At 45.4% G+C, this 19,780-nt stretch overlaps 1 protein-coding gene across 2 annotated transcripts in view; it reads right to left on the reverse strand.

Annotated features, from left to right (window-relative positions):
* LOC137427700 (putative GTP-binding protein 6) overlaps positions 1 to 19,780 on the reverse strand; it is a 34,275-nt gene that overhangs the window by 8,197 nt on the left and 6,298 nt on the right. Inside the window, exons 2-8 of one of the 2 annotated variants that reach the window (XM_068117375.2) lie at positions 15,364 to 15,943; positions 15,119 to 15,256; positions 13,438 to 13,508; positions 3,784 to 3,914; positions 2,145 to 2,215; positions 1,879 to 2,037; positions 1,437 to 1,645 (exon numbers count right to left, since the gene is read on the reverse strand). In XM_068117375.2, coding sequence (XP_067973476.2) covers positions 1,437 to 1,645; positions 1,879 to 2,037; positions 2,145 to 2,215; positions 3,784 to 3,914; positions 13,438 to 13,508; positions 15,119 to 15,256; positions 15,364 to 15,796 — 1,212 coding nt within the window. In that variant the 5' untranslated portion in view covers positions 15,797 to 15,943. Of the gene's footprint in view, positions 1 to 1,436; positions 1,646 to 1,878; positions 2,038 to 2,144; positions 2,216 to 3,783; positions 3,915 to 13,437; positions 13,509 to 15,118; positions 15,257 to 15,363; positions 15,944 to 19,780 lie in introns of those variants that run through there. The other variant, XM_068117376.2, reaches the window with a different exon arrangement.

The following is a 19,780-nucleotide window of genomic DNA, read 5'->3' on the forward strand; positions in this document are numbered from 1 at the left end:
TCCGAAACCGCTCCATGGAAAAAATTGAAAGGTGACCAATTGTAAAGTACCCCCCATGGGGAATAACAGAGGTTAATGATGATGTCATAGGTGTCTTCATTATGACGTCATAAATCGAAAAGTAGAATGCCTGATCCGATCAGTATGATATTTGAGTGTGGTCAAAGGATAAATTTGTCAAAAAAAAGAAAGAATTGATGATGAGATCGGTCACATGATTCATTAGCCATATTTGTTTGTCGCTATTGTTCGGTGTGCACACGCACACGCACACGCACACACACACACACACACACAAATTTAATATTACCTTTCACATAGCTACAGAGGCTCAGGCACCATAGAGTTTGTTTTTTTTAAAATCCAAAAGAATCCAACTTTCTTTTTCGAAAATTGTTTTTGCCCAAAACACCGCCAGACACTCACTGATGAACCTCTGAAAGTTTGACGAAGATCCGTTCAGCCATCTGAGAAAAATGGTGACACACAGACAGACACAAACAGACAAACGGCTCTCGTAGTATAGATGTCAAGGCATGCCAGGCCTTGTATTGGTATTTAATCGCAATCACAGGAACTCGTTGCAACCGATTGCCCATGCTCTCCAACATCATGCACATCTATAATGGAGCAGATGTGTATATGGCTACACTGTGTATATATGTATGTAATATGAAGAACCACCTTTAGAGGCCATTTTTCCCTGCAGAGCAGGGATTGGCCTTTTTCGGGCACCGTGTCCCCTTTTTGAAGCGATGTTTTACAGCCGGATGCCCTTCCTGCTGCCAACCCTGTTACTCACCTCTTGCAACACACATGGAATTACCAGTGAACTGGTACTCAATTTGCCGACCTCGGAAGGATGAAAGGCTGAGTCAACCCTCCTGGCGTTAATTCAGCGATCCACCTGGATTTGAACCCAGGATCCCAAGCCGGCACCCTAACCGCTAAGCAAACACCAGGCTACATGTATGTAATATAATGTAATGAAATGTATTATGTATGCATTGAACATTTGCAATAATAAATCAGGTAAGTAAGCCTTCGTTTTGCTAAATTACATGCGTTTTCTTTATTAAAATACGAAATTGTGTTTGAGGAAATGTGCCCACATTATTCTGTGACATCCTGCATTGTATATGGTGCAATGGCGCCATCTTTGGTGGTCGCCGGTATTACAAATCATATTCCTTTATGTTATGATATGGAGTATGATAAGTTGTGATCAATAAAATTTCTTTCAAAAATGACAAAAAATATAAAGTGCATTTTGAAGAATATGCCGCAGCACATTGCCCACTGAAGGTGGGCTGAGAAGGGTACTCTGGGCAGGAGTGCCCCTGGTGGTATATAATGATGGCATATTAGAGAGTGTAATACAGTGAGGCACAATCAAACAAAATGTAAAACATGGTAACCTACAATGATGTACTAACCGCAACGGTGATGTCCTGTAATGTGGCAGTGAATGACTCCACAAGGCCGTGAGGAAGTTGTGACAGAAATCCCACAGTATCCATGAAGAGCACGGGAAGGCGGCAAGGCAGCTGAGCACCATGTACCGTCACATCCAGTGTGGCGAACAATGCATCTCGGGGTGCCAGCTTTTTGTCCTTTGTAAGGGATTTGATCAAAGTGGTCTTACCTGGGCATAAAAGAAAATTAAATTAAATACAAACTGGAGAGTTCTTAGAACACCTTATCCCTCAAAATCTTGAGGGAAAGTTGTGTGGTTAGTTATATGGACCTAGTTATATGACTCGCTCGCTTGGGACCTAGCTTTTGACCTTTTGGACCTTGCCCTGATGGACTCCACACCTAGTACAAGCCAAGGTGAAAATGGTGAGCAGAGAACAATTTCGCAGTGATATTTCACACCTGAATTGGTGTAGCCGACAACAGCGATAAGTGGGATTTCGAGGCGCTGTCGTTGCTTCCTCATCACAATGCGTTTCTTCCGCAGCGACAGGAGTTTCTTCTCGATCCTCTGCTTTCTCTCCTCAAGGATACGCCGACGCAGCTCAGTCTGCGTCTCACCTGGTAAAAAAAAACGTGCGCATTGATTAGGAACATCACATTTGATCTGTGTGAGTAAGGCTTTAACCGATAGAGGAGATGTGCTGGTGCCACAAAGAGAGACTCACCTGAGCCCCTGGTGTAGCGTGATGCACTACCCTGCCGCTTCATCCCAGACAATTCTTTGTGCAATTTGGATCTGCAGAAGAAACGAGAGATCCCGTGTTTGACTTTTTGCACAGCATTAAATGTGTCAAGTGTGCAGTACGAACGGTCAAGCATTCAGAATACCACACCAATCAAGGTCTGCAACAGTTGTCCATTGAGTTTCCTCGTGCTCGGAAAACACACCAGGCATTCTGCTGCAGCTCGCCAAATTTGCCAAAAGCCAATGGAAAAATCCATCTCGCCTAATAAAAATATATAATTTGGCACAAATGTGATGGAAAATTTTAACTAAGATTAGACAATAATGCAAAGCCAATTCTGTGCGTCTCGTCGGCATCTCTCATAGGGGCGAGGCAGCCAGGGGCACCGGCCCGATGCAAGGGAAACAGGGCAAGTGCTATTGCAGTATGAGTGGAGGAAAGTGCTAATGATTGTTTTCTTGGCATGTACGGAAGTGCTTTGCCATTGCCATCTTTCTGGCAGTGTCTATATCAGATTGGTAAACCTAGCCATTGTTCTCCATAAGAGAGACCTCTGCATCAAGGCTTTGCTGCCATTATTGACAATATGTGCCAGCTGCCTGCATGGCCATCCACCACCTGCTCATATGACTTCACGTAACCCTGATCGGGAGGCTAAAATTATGAAGTAAACCTTGCCTAGGGTTGGCTCACTGCTTACCGAATATAAAGGCCACCTCCTTTAAAAAGGATTTCTGCCATTAATTTGTTAAGCCCTTAGCCTTTCATTTAAAAAAACTAGAGGTTCCAGGGAACCTCAACTCAACTGGTCTATATCAATATGGTTAGAATATGCATAATAGAACCACAAACTATATAGTTTATATGTGCTAAAGAGGTACAGTAACGTTGAAGGTATCTCATGTTTAAACAGGAAACTAGAAAAAATTGAGTTTTAAGTGAGGCATGAAAAGTAAAACAATTACTTTTCTCAGATTTCAGACTTGAATTTATTATATGTGTTGAGGTTTGTTACATACCGTCTACACACCAAGTTTCAGCGTTCTAGCTACATTAGGAAGTACCAGATTGACAAAAATTGATTTTTCAATATGGCCGCCCTGCCGCGCCCATTTTTGGGCGTGCAACGCCCAAATGCAATCCCAAACTAGTTTATGTCTTAAAGATGCTGCATAACAAGTTTCATCAAATTTAATCAATATTTGTGACTTTTAGAGCGTAGACGTCGAATTGTTTACAGACGACAGCCGACGGACAGCGGACACTGGGTGTCGACAAAAACTCAGCTGGACATAGTCCAGTTGAGTTAAAAATCTGAACTGCAAGGCAGCGGTGAACTTGGATTCAGAATTTCCTTCTCCTCGATGAGCTGCCTATCAAAGTTAACGAGCCCAATCTACCCGAAGCAGTGACAGCGTGGTCAAATTTCTAATGTAATAATATATCGTTCAAATTAAAATTGTATTTTTCATTACTTTCTATTTCGCTTGACAACACCACTTCAAGCCCATGAGATCCACCTTAACAGGTGTGAGCGATTTCCCCAAACTTGAAACATTTCTTAACAACTACCGGGCAAGACAGAACACACCTTGCAGTACCACACTGACTTGCAAACCTGAGGAGCGGAATCTCAGCGAGGGAGATCTGCAGTTTGGCCTCCCGTGTATGGGCATGTTGCCGAAAGATCTCGAGAACAACCATGTATCGATCCAACACTGGTAAACCCCAAAAAGTCTCCAGCTCAGTCTGACATGTGCAAAACAAGAAAAAGAAGAGGAAGAACGAAAATAACATACCTTTGACAACTTCCAACTAGTCTACACGACAATGTGTTCTATATTTAGCAAAACTAAGCGTGAACAACTTATCTTACTGTAGTCAACTTTGCAGAACAGAACACACAAAATGGTAATCTTATGTCACAGCAAGGATAATGTTTGGAAGGACAACACAAGTTGGAGCTTTTTCATCATTGTTCATTAGCCCCCGTTATCAACCTGTCCGTCCATTTAAATAATGTTGAGCTGACTCCCTCATTTATATACATATAGATGTATCCAATCGTGCCTCTCACCCGTAATTGGAGGGAACAACGAATCAGCTCAACAACATGTATTTCAAGGCCATTTTCCCTGCGAGAGCGGGGGTTAGCCTTGCGGTCCCCATGACAATCTTCTCCATTTTCCCCTATTTTCTGCGTCTCTCCTTGTTAACCCCCTTGCCTGCATTTCTTCTTCCACCATCTTCAGCCAAGTCTTTCTTGGTCTTCCCCGTCCTCTACTTCGTTCTACATTCATTTCCGTCACTCTTGTCAACCAGTCATTTTCATCCTTCCTCAACACATGACCAAACCATCTCAACCTGTTTCTCTTCACAGCATCAATCACAGGCTCTATTCCCATCATCTTTCGCAATTCATCATTTTTCTTCCTCTCTCTCAACGAGACTCCACAAATCCACCGAACCATTCGCATTTCCACCCTTTCCAGCCTTCGTTGCTGCTCGACATTCATGACCCATGTCTCGCTCCCATAAATCATAACACTTCTCACACATGCAGCATACACCTTTCCCTTCAGCTTCAACGACACTCCCCTCCTCATCAGCACGCCACTCAGTTCCCGAAACTTCTTCCATGCACATCTCACTCTAGCAACCGTTGCAGAGTCTGATCCACCTTCTCCATTCAGCACGTCTCCGAGATAGCAAAATGTTTTCACACCTTCCAGCTTCATGCCGTCTCCAAGATCCAACTCAACATTTCCTCCATCTGCAGCTCCCTCTGTGCACACCTTACATTTGAATGTAGCTGCCACACTGGTTAATGACCCTCTCAAACCACTACATTTTTGATGAACCTACTCAGCGCACATTGTACATTGAATGGAGTTCACTCCGACACCCTTCCTGCACACAGCACACGGCCACTTCCCAGTTCTTTCCACCTCACCACATGCTTTACCACTTGCCATTACCTTCGTCTTTCCGATATTCACCTTCAGACCTTTTGTCTCCATACATTCCTTCCACTTGTTCATCTTTTCCTTCAGTCCATCCATACTTTCAGCAATCAACACCAGATCATCTGCATACAACAACTCCCACGGTAAACCCTCCTTTACATTCTGAGCCAGCACCTCCATCACAGCTACAAATAGTAGTGGACTTAGTACCGAACCCTGATGCACTCCCACCTTCACCTCAAACTCACCATTGTTCCCGCCCTTCGTCCTTACAGCTGTGCGTGCTCTTTCGTACATTGCCATCACTAATCTGATCAACCATTCCTCCACTCCTAACTTTCTCAATGCCCATGTTACGACTTTGCGTGGAACCCTATCAAATGCTTTCTCCAGATCAACAAACCCACGAAACCACTTCTTCCTCTTCTCCATGTACTTCTCCTGCAACTGCCTTACAATAAAAAGCGCGTCTGTCGTTCCTCTTCCTTGCAAAAATCCAAACTGCATTTCGTCAATCTTCACTTTCTTCCTTATCCTCCTCTCCAACACCCTTTCCAATACCTTCATTCCATGCTCCAATAACTTTATCGCTCGACACGCGCCACAGTCCAGAGGGTCACCTTTCCCCTTGTATGGAGGGACGAGGGTACTCAGTTCCCAATCCACTGGAATGCGGCCTTCTTTCACCACCAGATTACAGATCTCTGTCATTCTCTTCACACCCCAACTTCCTGCTGCCTTCAACTTATCTCCCACAATTCCCGTCGGCCCTCCCGCTTTTCTACTCTTCATTGCTTTTATCGCTTCCTCAATTTCCCTCTCAGTTATCTTCTCTACCGGTCCTAAAACTGGGTTACTCTCTATGTTGCCATCCCATTCATTCTCTGTATTCAACAGCATTTCCATATATCTCTTCCATCTTCCCTTAATTCCATCTGGGTCCACAACGATTTGTCCCACTTCATCCTTCAAGCAACTCACCCCCATCACATCACACCTCTCTTTCGCTATCTGCTTTGCAATCCTGAATACCGCTCTCTGACCCTCTTCCAAATCCAAGCGTTCTCCGCACATTTTCCTACATGCCTCCTGCGCCTTTGCTACCTCTTTCTTTGCAGCCTTCTTGGCTGCCTTATAACTGTCATGCTCTGCTTTTTCTGCCCCCCATACCCTTCGCCTTCTGCCACTCCTTGAATTTCTTCCTCTTCTCGTCAATCCTCTTTCCAACTTCATCATCCCACCACCATGTTTCCGAGTGCCTCGTGGTCCTTTTGTCCATCCACATACCTCACCAACGGCTCCCAACAGACGATCTTTCATTGACATCCAACCACATCATCCTCTACCCGACTCAGCCTCTCTTTTAATGCCTCCCTTACTGTCACCTCTTTCAACCAATCAGCTCACCGAATCAATTATCCCAAAGTGGATAGGATATATATAATTAACTCCCGTACTCTTCTAGCCAAAGAAAGCTGCATAAATTTGCCAAGAAAAGCTGCACAAGGTAAGCCCTTTGCCGTTTCCAACCCTATCCAGGTTCCTCTACAGCTGCAGACATTCGTAATTCCCTCTGCTTCCAAGCCTTTTGACCCATGAAGCAGATTATCCTAGCCATTGAAAGTCTCCTGTCTTTTGTTGTTAGTTCATTCCCTTGCTCGTTTTATCCAACTCTAGCCCCGGAACTACATTGCCTTTTTATCCTATTTCCTACTCGCTCTGACCTGAGCTTCATTTTTATACACAGAAAAATATCTATAATAATAGATGTCAGTGTTTGTGTGTGTGTCTCCCTTCCATAATTCCAAAACCATAAGACCTAGCGGTCCAAAACCTTGCATGCATACGAATGGCACTCCAGAGGAGTGTATGAATGAAAACTGGGTGTTTTGGTAAATTTAAATAATAATAATTTTAAAAGTACATTTTATTCAGTTGTTATTGCATGTAATACTCATGATTAACAACCCTAATTGACTGAGAGAAGAATGTTGGCGGGTATGGAGAGCAAATAGATAAACTTTTATGCAAGAACATTTAAAGAGGGTGGTGTCCACAAAATGCAGCTTTTACTTGTTTAAAATGTCCTTGGTTGTGGGGCCCATGAGGTGCTGAAGAATGTTGGTTCTCACCCAAGATCAAAAATGGTTGAGGACACCTGTTCTAAAGGCTTTTCCGTTCACCGCTGTTATGTTTGGGCGCATGGCATATATAGAGCCTCGCGTCTCGAACAACATGATAAAACTTAAAAAGAAGAAGATCCCTGTAGTAAGGGAAACATATGAAAATCTGTTAACTAAATTGTTACCAAAAAATTTCTTCACCAATATGTTTGTAAAGGTGTGTAATAACATGTGTTAAAATGTTGAAGGTCAACTCCCGTGGGAAACCCAGAAAAAAAGCTGTTGAATTCGGGTACCGAAAAATTATTTTCGAGAATTTTTATTTTTTTTAATCGGCCCTTAAGTAACTTATGAGGGGTCAAATAAGGGTTTTTCATGATTCTGAGTTGATTGTTAACATTTATATTTCACCACAGACACTCCTTTGTGGAAAAATAATTTCTAAATATATCTCATTTTCTACTTTGCAGGACATGGAGTCTAGCAATATGGATGAAGACGTTACTCCACCTGTGCTCAATTGCTTCATCTGTGCACGCTCGGATACACCAGCTGAAAGGCTCATACAGGCAACTCCAAAGGGATACTCAACTTTATTGAAACAAGCAGAAACTGTCGAAAATGTTACTGTTGTGGAACGTATGAAGGAGGCTCAAAAGGAAGGAAAACTGAGGTACCACCAGAAGTGTAAAAATGATCTGTACAACAACTTTGTTGCAACCACCAAGAAGTCAGCTCAAGCATCAAAGGCAGAGAAAGAGTCATCAAAGTTGAAGAGAAGACGCACTACTTGTGAGTTCAGTTCATCAACTGGCTGCAGTTCTAGAAGATCACAGTCAGTTGACCTCCTGTATAAGGATGTATGCATTCTTTGCAATCAACCAGCCCAGCTCTACAAAAATAATCCAGCACAAGCTAGAAAGAAATACAGAGTGCCAGATAATTTGACTGCAGATACACTGAAGGCAAGCTTGCTGAAGACAGCACGGAGTCGCGGGGATGACTGGGGCACTGAAGTCACTGGACGCCTGGAAGGGATCAACGACTTGGTAGCAGAAGAAACACTGTACCATTTGCGATGCAAACTTATGTTTGCGAGAGGTGACAGTTTGTCCAAGACTGATGAGGAAGGAAAAAGGAAGAGAGGACAGAGGAGTATTGATGAGGAGCGAGAGGCAATTTTTATTGAATTCTGCGAATGGTTAGACTCAGAATTAGAGCATGGGGTAATGAACATGGACCAAGTCCATGAAAAGCTGCAGGAGTTTGATCAGTCACCAGAGAAGAGCCTTTCTTATTCAAAGCATTGGCTAAAGATAAAACTTCTAGAGAAATACGAAGACACCTTGTATTTCACAACACAGGAAAGAAGGGCAGATGTACTCTGTCTCAAAGATGGCACCGACAATATTCTGCGAGCGCATCATGCTAATCTTGACCATGGAGATGAGAAGACTCAGATCATAAAGACGGCACTCAAGTTCATATCCAATAATATTGCCTTGATTGATTTAGGTCCAAAGTCATACCCCACCACACACAGTATGACTGACATCGATAGTCAGCTGACACTTGTTCCTGCAAGCCTTCAGATGTTCTTGAGACCGATTGTCAAGACAGACGAAAGAGTTGCCGTTTGGGGGCAGAATTTTATTAAGGCCTGTCGACCTCGGTCTGGAGTATTGCCACACCAAATGGGTCATAGATTTGGGTCAAAATGGATGCTCAACAAGTTCCACCGGCTGGGATACACTGAGTCTTACACGGAGACACAAAACTACAAATACTGCTTCCTTAATAGTAGGAGTGGAGATGATGTTCCAGATACTTCTGGCACTCTTGACACCATTGTGGAGGAAACCGATGAACAGATCAATGATGAGGTTGCGGTTGATGCTGCGCTTGAGGATCAATCAGTGATGACAGCCAAAGTGCCAGCCAGTGAAAGTGAATTGTCAAGTAATGATCAGGTGGTCTTTATGGAGGTTGGGGAAACAAACAATGCAGTCACTCAGTTTGTTGGAGACAGTATAGATTTAAACATTGTCTCTATTCACGGAAACACTCCCTTTCACTCAATGGGTTGGATCGAAGTCACCTCTCCGGCACCACCTTTGCCAGATCCACAGACAACAGCAGCTTTCCCCCGGGTGAAGTTGAAGGCACTCGACAAAGCTAAGATCCTGAGAGGAACTGAAGTAAAGATTATTCCATTTACGAACAGGAAACAGATAGGAACGAACGCGATCATGTTTCTCCCCCTCGCTGAGCTTTCCTCCTCCCTGGCTCATGATCAGCCACTCCTCACTCCAGGTGACACACTCTGGGCAGCGGCAGGAGTGATCAAACCAGAGACTCTACCTCCAACAGAGGGTGCAGCTGCACAACATTCACTCCGTGCCTACCTGCAGACCCGGGACTGGATCCTTCTACAGAGCATGTCTCTAAACCCCAGTGACTATGGATGGACAATAGGTGTGCATGGGTATGAGCCAGTTCCAACACTGGACCCCACGGCTCCTGAGGAGCTATTGCAGTTCACGAGCTGTAATTGTCATGGAGATTGCAGCAACCGGCGGTGCAGCTGCAAGAAGAATGGGGTCACGTGCATCTCGGCCTGTGGAGTCTGTAATGGCATTACATGCAGAAACTGCAGTCATGATGTTGTTGAGTCTGAAGAAGACATAGACAATGACTGTTGAAACTTCTGACATTGTGAATGAGAAATAACTCTTGAGTATTATATATGTATGTGAAATAAAAGCTACTTTGTGTGTAAATGTAAAAGTGAAAATATAAATGTTAACAATCAACTCAGAATCATGAAAAACCCTTATTTGACCCCTCATAAGTTACTTAAGGGCCGATTTAAAAAAAAAAAAATTCTCGAAAATAATTTTTCGGTACCCGAATTCAACAGCTTTTTTTCTGGGTTTCCCACGGGAGTTGAACTTCAACATTTTAACACATGTTATTACACACCTTTACAAACATATTGGTGAAGAAATTTTTTGGTAACAATTTAGTTAACAGATTTGTGAAATATCTCATAAAATGCCCTTACTACTGGAGGTCCTCAATGCCAAACAGGAAATCAGAGCTGTCTCCCTTGACATATCACGTGCCTTCGATAAGGTCTGGCACACAGCTCTGCTCACCAAACTCTCCTCCTATGATATCCATGGAAATCTCCACTCATGGCTTGCGGACTTCCTCTCTGGTCGTAGGCAATGTGTGGCCCTGAATGGATTTCTCTCATCTCCCCTTCCTGTTCTGGCTGGAGTTCCCCAAGGTAGTGTTCTGGGTCCTGTGCTATTTCTGGTCTTCATCAATGATCTCTCTGACTCTCTGGAAAATCCTCTCTATCGCTTTGCTGATGACTCCACCCTATGCCACTCCATACCTCAGATCAGCAGTCTCCTCACTCTCGGCAGACCTGGACAAAATCACAGACTCGTCAAACAAGTGGAACATGTCTTTCAATCCTGAAAATCTCACACTCTTACTACGTCTCTCCGAAAAGACCGACTGGAAAACCCTCCCATATACTTTCTCAACAATCCTCTCCAAGAAGTTCTGTCGCTCAAGCTTTTGGGTCTCACTATCTGCCATGATCTTTCTTGGGAAAACCACATTTCCAAGCTGGCCTTCAAAGCCAGTCACCGGCTGGGCATCCTCCGTCGTGCGAAGTCCTTCCTTGGCACACCTGAGCTCCTCACCACATACAAGGCTTTCATCCGCAGCTAAATGGAATACTGTTCTCCCCTCTGGGCCGGTGCTCCTGCATCACACCTAGCTCGGCTTCACGCTGTTAAAACTAAAGGTTTCAGAATCATTGTAATCTCCTGCGATGAAGCTAACTCCGAGGGCCTTTCACTCACTCACCGCAGGCAGGTTGGTGGTCTTTCTGTCTTCTACCGACTCCTCTCTGGCCTTGCTCCCCCAGCTCTCTCTGTGCTCTGTCCCCCTCATATTCCTAGAGGTCGCACAAGATCTGCCAGCAACCCTCTTATGGTTAAACTGCCAAAATCTAGGCTCTCTGCTCACCTTCACTCTTTCATTCCCCTTTTCTCCTGCCTCTGGAACAAACTCCCCCACTCCCTTCAATCTCACTCCTCCCTCCAGGTCTTTAAAACAGCTGTTCACCACCATCTCTTATCTTCCCCCATCCAAAACCTTGATCTTTTCTACCCCCGCTAATTTTCACCCCAGATACACTTTTTTTTTGAAATTCCAACTTCTTTCCTGGAAGTCCTTGCAGTGTTGATATGTTTGAAACCTCTACCACCTCCCCCCAAGCCCTCCCCCTCCCACATTTCTCTCGGTGTCTTGCTCTCAAATGTTGTGTTTTTGTCCTTCCCCCTCTCTCCCCATATTGTGTTCCGCTCCCCTTATTTTGTTTTATGTGTCGGTTGACTTTTTGTGTGATTAATGTTAGCTCTTTCATGAGCATCGATCTTGAATACAAAAAAAACAAAAAAAAAAAATCCCTCCTTCTCCATATTCAGCGAAGTGACGGGTGGTATTTTGAGAGAAACCTGTGTGCGTCCCCACGGTATTCACACACGTCCTTTAACAACACTGCAGTGCTGTGAGCAACATGGCAAGGTGACGTAAACGACGAGGTATTACGTATGCAGTTGAGTCTCCTGTGCCAGTTAAAGGGGGTAAATAAATATTTTTCAAGAGAATGTACGTGTGCGGATGGGAAGAGAGAAGGTAAGGGGAAGTGGTGGTATGAAGGCAACAACAGGCTACCTTTGCTAATATAAAATACGAGCAGAAGTACCCGGTGTTGCGTTGTACGTACTTGGTTCTGTGTGAGACCATGTCCCACTAAAGACCTGACTGGGGCATAGTACAGCGGATAAGCTCTCATATTTTAACAAATTGTGCATTTTTTGAGAAAAGCATGAAATTTCTAGCACAGTTAGTATATACCATAAGGTTTATTTTCAGATGTGGAGGGAAGTCAGATTTGACCTCTGAGTACCGTGAGAGGTCAAATCCAAAATGGCCACCAGTCCACCGGGTCTAATGTTCAAACGCGCTTATAGGTGTCATTTCCAACTAAATTGGGGATGCCCATTCATTTGGTGATACTTTTGAGATCGTCAGAACTCAAGGACATGCATTTAGGTCACGGTCAAGGTCAAATTACGTTAAATATCTCTTTTTATGATACTGCAGTTGGAACTGCTATTGGAAAAAGTTCATTTGAACTTTTAAAACTTTATTTTTTCAGGTACAGGGATAGGTACAGAACACCCAAAGACCAGAAATGATGAAAAAAAAGTGTTTACACTGCAAGGAATGATGCAATAACCTCTGAAAAAATAACTGTAGTTAACCAAGTATGTCCACCAAAGCTTACATTAAATCAAGTGCAATGATGAAAATTGGTAATGATCTCAATCTAACAGTCTCCAGAACAGAAGCACAGTGCAGTGCACTTGAATGCAGCTTTGGCACACTTGCAGCATCCAGTGCACCCTTTCTTGCAGCCACAGTCGATCAATTCATGGCACGATTTTGATGCTTCAGGAAGAGTGGTCCAAAGAGGCTGCCACCCAGTTGTGTCCTTTGTCCAGCCCCAATCAGGTGGGTCTGGCATCTCTGGATCCATGACCAATGCCTGGTTACAACAGTTGGCCTGGTAGCAAGTGCGCTTGATGTGCTGCTTGAGTGTTGCCTGGGTTGGAGGAATGTTCTCTAGAGTTCTACACTTCTGTGTGAAGAGCTGTTTCCTGGCATCATTCACTTCCGTGCTCTCACTGGTTCTATCGTACATCAGCACCACAAATCGCTCTAGCAGTAACATTGAGCCTTCACTGACCTCACTTGGCATGCCTAGGAGTTCAATGAAAGCATCATTCACCTCTGGGCATCCCCAATTTAGTTGGAAATGACACCTATAATGTTTTTCTACACTAATTGGTTCCAAAATTAAGCGCGTTTGAACATTAGACTCGGTGGACTGGCGGCCATTTTGGATTTGACCTCTCACGGTTCTCAGAGGTCAAATCTGACTTCCCTCCACATCTGAAAATAAACCTTATGGTATGCACTAACTATGTTAAAAATTTCATGCTTTTCTCATAAAATGCACAATTTTTGTGTTTATCTGCTGCACTAGCACTATTATTGTACATGTAAAGTGAAAAGTGAAAAGTAAAAACAAACCTCCTGCAGAGGACTCAAGCGCTCCACATTTAAGAACACCGCTGTAACTGCTCGTAGAGATTTGATTTGATCTGGAAGATAAATAAATAAACAAGAAATATGTCGTGCATAGCACGATACTCGCTAAATCCCTAAAATAAGTTGTTGGCCGATGATGACCTCAAAAATAATTGGTGGTTGAATTCAGTGACCTGGTATGCAAATCATCTTCAAATTTCAAGTCAATTAGATGAAAATTGAGGATTTTAGAAATCAGGCCTATGTTGACCTTTTGGCCTATGTTGAACTCAACAATAGTAGGGGATTGAATTCAGTGACCAGATATACAAATCCTCTTCAAACTTTAAGTTAATTGGATAGAAATTGAGGATTTTAGAAATCTGACTAAGTTGTCAAATCTTTGGCCTATGTTGATCTATTGACCTTTTGACCCCAAAAACAATAGACTTCTTGCTTATGATCAACTCTACTATTTGGTGAAGTTTGGTTGAAAATTGACCTTTAGGCGACTGACATACAGACAAACAGACAGACAGAATAACGCACAAGACAAACCAATATACTTGAAAAATCTTCGATTTTCACAAGTAATAAAAAGAAGGGGAGGGAGGGGTCCTCAAAAATAACCCAACATTAGAATAAAGAACTAGTCTGGCTGATGAAGCCTAGTGTCGGGTCAGAGTTGCTGGACAGGTAGAATGATTTGGAATCAATGTATTACGCCAATTGATCGTCGTATTATAACCGCTTTGGGAAGTAAGGCGAAGATGGTGTTTCGGGCATTGACACTTCATCAGAGCAAAAGAGGTATTTTGCTATACTCTTGCTCCGATGAAGTGTTACGGGCCAAAACGCCAGCTCCTCTTCGCTTCTCATGGCGGTTACCATCCATTGATCAACATTCTGTGGTTTAATTCACAATCTCCCGCGATGAAGCTAACTCCGAGGGCCTTTCACTCACTCACCGCAGGCAGGTTGGTGGACTTTATCTTCTTCCGACTCCTCTCCGGCCTTGCTCCCCCAGCTCTCTCTGTGCTCTGTCTCCCAAATATTCCTACAGGTCGCGCAAGATCTTCCTGCAACCCTCTTCTGGTCAAACTGCCAATATCAAGACTCTCTGCTCACCTTCACTCTTTCATTCCTCTTTTCTCCCGACTCTGGAACAAACTCCCTCACTCACTCACTTCAATCCCACTCCTCCCTCCAGGTCTTTAAAACAGCTGTTCACCACCATCTCTTATCTTCCCCCATCCAAAACCTTGATCTTTTCTACCCCCGCTAATTTCACCCCAGATCCACTTTTTTGAAATACCGACTTCTTTCCTGGAAGTTCTAGCAGTGTCCATATGTTTTATACTCCCCCCCCCCCCCCCCTTTCCAGTGCCTCCTCCCCACAAGCCCTCTCCCTCCCACAGATGTCCCGATGTCCGTGCTCTCAAATGTCGTGTTTGTGTCCTTCCTCCTCTCTCTCCCCATATTGTCTACCGCTCCCCTTATTATATGTTTTATGTGTCTGTTTGATTTTTTGTGTGATTGTTAGCTCTTTCACGAGCCTCGATCTTGTATACACAAATAAATAAATAAATAAACAAATAAATAAATCGACCATTGCTTATCCAGCTGCACACCGTTCTTGCGTTCTGCTTGACCCAATTTATAAGGAAGTGACGTTTTTCCTTACCCGTTAGCAATTTGAGGTTTCCAGGGCTGAAGATGCGTTTTGAAGAGGGAATACGGGTTGGAAATGCCAAACAGTGCAAGACATGCCATTCTGGCAGAGTCTGTGCCAAAGCCACAGCCTCCTGCAACAGGAGCTCCACTAGGTGTGGGAGAAGGATCAAAGACAGACAGGTAAGCATACACTGAAGCAAGGATTACGTTCCTGCAACTGCAGAATAAATGTCCATGCAAAAAGGAATCCCTTACACTTAGATGCTGGATAGCCTCCGGGTCCTCGCAGCGCTGGTTGGACGATCACGACCCGATGCCCCCCAAGAGGGATCAAAGTTCGATAAGACGAAAGTAACTCTTCCAGCTCATCATCTTTCTCATCATTATCTAGATCTTTCTCATCTATGCAGTCATATTCGTCTCCCCTTGTACCACTTCCAACTCCAAGGCATCTACAGCTTTTGTATAATGACCAATGAGGTGTCGATGATCCATAAGTGGCAGTCTTCCAGATTGGAGACCCGTGCTGAGCGACATACCGCTTCCACAGTGACGTCACCGAGACACCAGACTGCGCCTGTTGAGGGTGTCGGTGATGGGCGAGGAGAGAATCGTGAGAGCGTACCGGCGCCGTGGAAAAACACCTCGAAGTCACGCGTGGGACTCGGAAAGACTTCAAGACCCACATGTTCCGTCACGTGCGTGGGATCTCGATTTTACTTTCACCAAACACGAGCGGTGGAAACCGATGTCTGGATATTCAGATCCACATCGACGCAGGTCTTCATTGGGTCGATCGCACCAGGGGTCTCAACATCAATGAGTGGGGTATCACCTGGGGTGGAAATATAAAATTCCAAAGGATATACCACATTAAATAAAAAGGTGGTCAAAGGGTAGGAAAGGCTTCCGCTGGCTATACCGTCAAGGGTACCACATTAAACTATGGCATTCAATTTGTCTCAAGGGGAAAGGGCCAAGGGGGTACACGCTCATTTATTTACAAAAAGGGTAAATTGGGGGGAAAAAGTTACATTGATAAAGAAAACGAAAGTTGGGAAAGGAGATGCACTTCATGAAGAACAAGTCTGGGAGGTCGATGATTCGAACCTTGGGCGAGTTATACCCAAGACTTGAAAAATGGTACACGCCGCTTCCTTGTGGGATGCTCAGCATCTTACCAGGGATGGAAAGAGCATGGCCAAAGAAAACCATAGGTTGGCAACCATTGCATTGGCTTGATGCACCAAATTATTATTTTAAATGGCTGGGAAAAGGTAGGAGTAAGGATAAGGTGTACATGTGGAGGAGAGGAGGAAAGAGAGGGGGCTGGAAAGAAAGAGAGGGCGTTGGAAAGAAAGAGAGGGGGCTGGAAAGAAAGAGAGGGGGTTGGAAAGAAAGAGAGGGGGTTGGAAAGAAAGAGAGGGGTTGGAAAGAAAGAGAGGGGGTTGGAAAGAAAGAGAGGGGGTTGGAAAGAAAGAGAGGGGGTTGGAAAGAAAGAGAGGGGGTTGGAAAGAAAGAGAGGGGGTTGGAAAGAAAGAGAGGGGGTTGGAAAGAAAGAGAGGGGGTTGGAAAGAAAGAAAGGGGATTGGAAAGAAAGAGAGGAGGTTGGAAAGAAAGAGAGGGGGTTGGAAAGAAAGAAAGGGGATTGGAAAGAAAGAGAGGGGGTTGGAAAGAAAGAGAGGGGGTTGGAAAGAAAGAGAGGGGGTTGGAAAGAAAGAGAGGGGGTTGGAAAGAAAGAGAGGGGGTTGGAAAGAAAGAAAGGGGATTGGAAAGAAAGACAGGGGGTTGGAAAGAAAGAGAGGGGGTTGGAAAGAAAGAGAGGGGGTTGGAAAGAAAGAGAGGGGGTTTGAAAGAAAGAGAGGGGGTTGGAAAGAAAGAGAGGCGGTTGGAAAGAGGCGGTTGGAAAGAGAGGAGGATTGGAAAGAGGAGGTTGGAAAGAGGTTGGAAAGAGGAAGCGGTTGGAAAGAGGAGGAGGTTGTAAAGAGGAGGAGGTTGGAAAGAGGGGGAGGTTGGAAAGAGGCGGAGGTTGGAAAGAGGAGGAGGTTGGAAAGAGGAGGAGGTTGGAAAGAGAGGAGGTTGGAAAGAGAGGAGGTTGGAAAGAGAGGAGGTTGGAAAGAGAGGAGGTTGGAAAGAGAGGAGGTTGGAAAGAGAGGAGGTTGGAAAGAGAGGTGGTTGGAAAGAGAGGAGGTTGGAAAGAGAGGAGGTTGGAAAGAGAGGTGGTTGGAAAGAGAGGAGGTTGGAAAGAGAGGAGGTTGGAAAGAGAGGTGGTTGGAAAGAGAGGAGGTTGGAAAGAGGTGGTTGGAAAGAGGTGGTTGGAAAGAGGTGGTTGGAAAGAGGGGGGTTGGAAAGAGGGGAGGTTGGAAAGAGGGGAGGTTGGAAAGAGAGGGGGTTGGAAAGAGGCAGTTGGAAAGAGAGGAGGTTGGAAAGAGAGGAGGTTGGAAAGAGAGGGGGGATTGGAAAGAGAGGGGGGTTTGGAAAGAGAGGTGGTTGGAAAGAGAGGTGGTTGGAAAGAGAGGAGGTTGGAAAGAGAGGGGGTTGGAAAGAGAGGGGGTTGGAAAGAGAGGGGGGTTTGGAAAGAGAGGTGGTTGGAAAGAGGAGGTTGGAAAGAGAGGAGGTTGGAAAGAGAGGGGTTGGAAAGAGAGGAGGTTGGAAAGAGGAGGTTGGAAAGAGGGGGTTGGAAAGAGGGGGTTGGAAAGAGGGGGTTGGAAAGAGGCGGTTGGAAAGAGAGCAGTTGGAAAGAGGAGGTTGGAAAGAGGCGGTTGGAAAGAGGTGGTTGGAAAGAGAGGAGGTTGGAAAGAGGTGGTTGGAAAGAGGGGGGTTGGAAAGAGGGGAGGTTGGAAAGAGGGGAGGTTGGAAAGAGAGGAGGTTGGAAAGAGAGGAGGTTGGAAAGAGAGGCGGTTGGAAAGAGAGGGGGTTGGAAAGAGAGGGGGGTTTGGAAAGAGAGGTGGTTGGAAAGAGGAGGTTGGAAAGAGAGGAGGTTGGAAAGAGGGGGGTTTGGAAAGAGAGGTGGTTGGAAAGAGGAGGTTGGAAAGAGAGGAGGTTGGAAAGAGAGGGGTTGGAAAGAGAGGAGGTTGGAAAGAGGAGGTTGGAAAGAGGGGGTTGGAAAGAGGGGGTTGGAAAGAGGCGGTTGGAAAGAGAGCAGTTGGAAAGAGGAGGTTGGAAAGAGGCGGTTGGAAAGAGCAGAGGTTGGAAAGAGGGGAGGTTGGAAAGAGGGGAGGTTGGAAAGAGGGGAGGTTGGAAAGAGAGGAGGTTGGAAAGAGAGGGTGTTGTAAAGAGGGGGTTTGGAAAGAGAGGAGGTTGGAAAGAGAGGAGGTTGGAAAGAGAGGAGGTTGGAAAGAGAGGAGGTTGGAAAGAGAGGAGGTTGGAAAGAGATGAGGTTGGAAAGAGGAGGTTAGAAAGAGAGGAGGTTGGAAAGAGGAGGTTGGAAAGAGGAGGTTGGAAAGAGGCGGTTGGAAAGAGGGTGTTGGAAAGAGAGGGGGTTGGAAAGAGAGGAGGTTGGAAAGAGAGGAGGTTGGAAAGAGAGGGGTTGGAAAGAGAGCGGGTTGGAAAGAGAGCGGGTTGGAAAGAGAGGGGGTTGGAAAGAGAGGGGGTTGGAAAGAGAGGAGGTTGGAAAGAGAAAAGGTTGGAAAGAGAGGGGGTTGGAAAGAGGGGGTTGGAAAGAGAGGAGGTTGGAAAGAGAGGAGGTTGGAAAGAGAGGAGGTTGGAAAGAGAGGGGGTTGGAAAGAGAGGAGGTTGGAAAGAGAGGAGGTTGGGAAGAGAGGAGGTTGGAAAGAGAGGAGGTTGGAAAGAGAGGGGGTTGGAAAGAGAGAGGGTTGGAAAGAGAGGGGGTTGGAAAGAGAGGGGGTTGGAAAGAGAGTGGTGGGAAAGAGAGGGGCTGGAAAGAGAGGCGGTTGGAAAGAGGGGTTGGAAAGAGAGGGGTTGGAAAGAGAGAAGGTTGGAAAGAGGCGGTTGGAAAGAGGCGGTTGGAAAGAGGCGGTTGGAAAGAGGCGGTTGGAAAGAGGCGGTTGGAAAGAGGCGGTTGGAAAGAGGCGGTTGGAAAGAGGCGGTTGGAAAGAGGCGGTTGGAAAGAGGCGGTTGGAAAGAGGCGGTTGGAAAGAGGCGGTTGGAAAGAGGCGGTTGGAAAGAGGCGGTTGGAAAGAGGCGGTTGGAAAGACGCGGTTGGAAAGAGGGAGTTGGAAAGAGGGGGTTGGAAAGAGGGGGTTGGAAAGAGGGGGTTGGAAAGAGGGGGTTGGAAAGAGGCGGTTGGAAAGAGGCGGTTGGAAAGAGGCGGTTGGAAAGAGAGGAGGTTGGAAAGAGAGGAGGTTGGAAAGAGAGGAGGTTGGAAAGAGAGGAGGTTGGAAAGAGAGGAGGTTGGAAAGAGAGGAGGTTGGAAAGAGAGGAGGTTGGAAAGAGAGGCGGTTGGAAAGAGGAGGTTGGAAAGAGGAGGTTGGAAAGAGGAGGTTGGAAGGAGGCGGTTGGAAAGAGGGGGTTGGAAAGAGGGGGTTGGAAAGAGGGGGTTGGAAAGAGGTGGTTGGAAAGAGAGGGGGTTGGAAAGAGAGGGGGTTGGAAAGAGAGGGGGTTGGAAAGAGAGGGGGTTGGAAAGAGAGAGGGTTGGAAAGAGAGGGTTGGAAAGAGAGGGGGTTGGAAAGAGAGGGGGTTGGAAAGAGGGGGGTTGGAAAGAGAGGAGTTG

Source organism: Myxine glutinosa, chromosome 5 (assembly GCF_964187855.1).
Source record: "Myxine glutinosa chromosome 5, kmMyxGlut1.1, whole genome shotgun sequence".
Taxonomy (NCBI): domain Eukaryota; kingdom Metazoa; phylum Chordata; class Myxini; order Myxiniformes; family Myxinidae; genus Myxine; species Myxine glutinosa.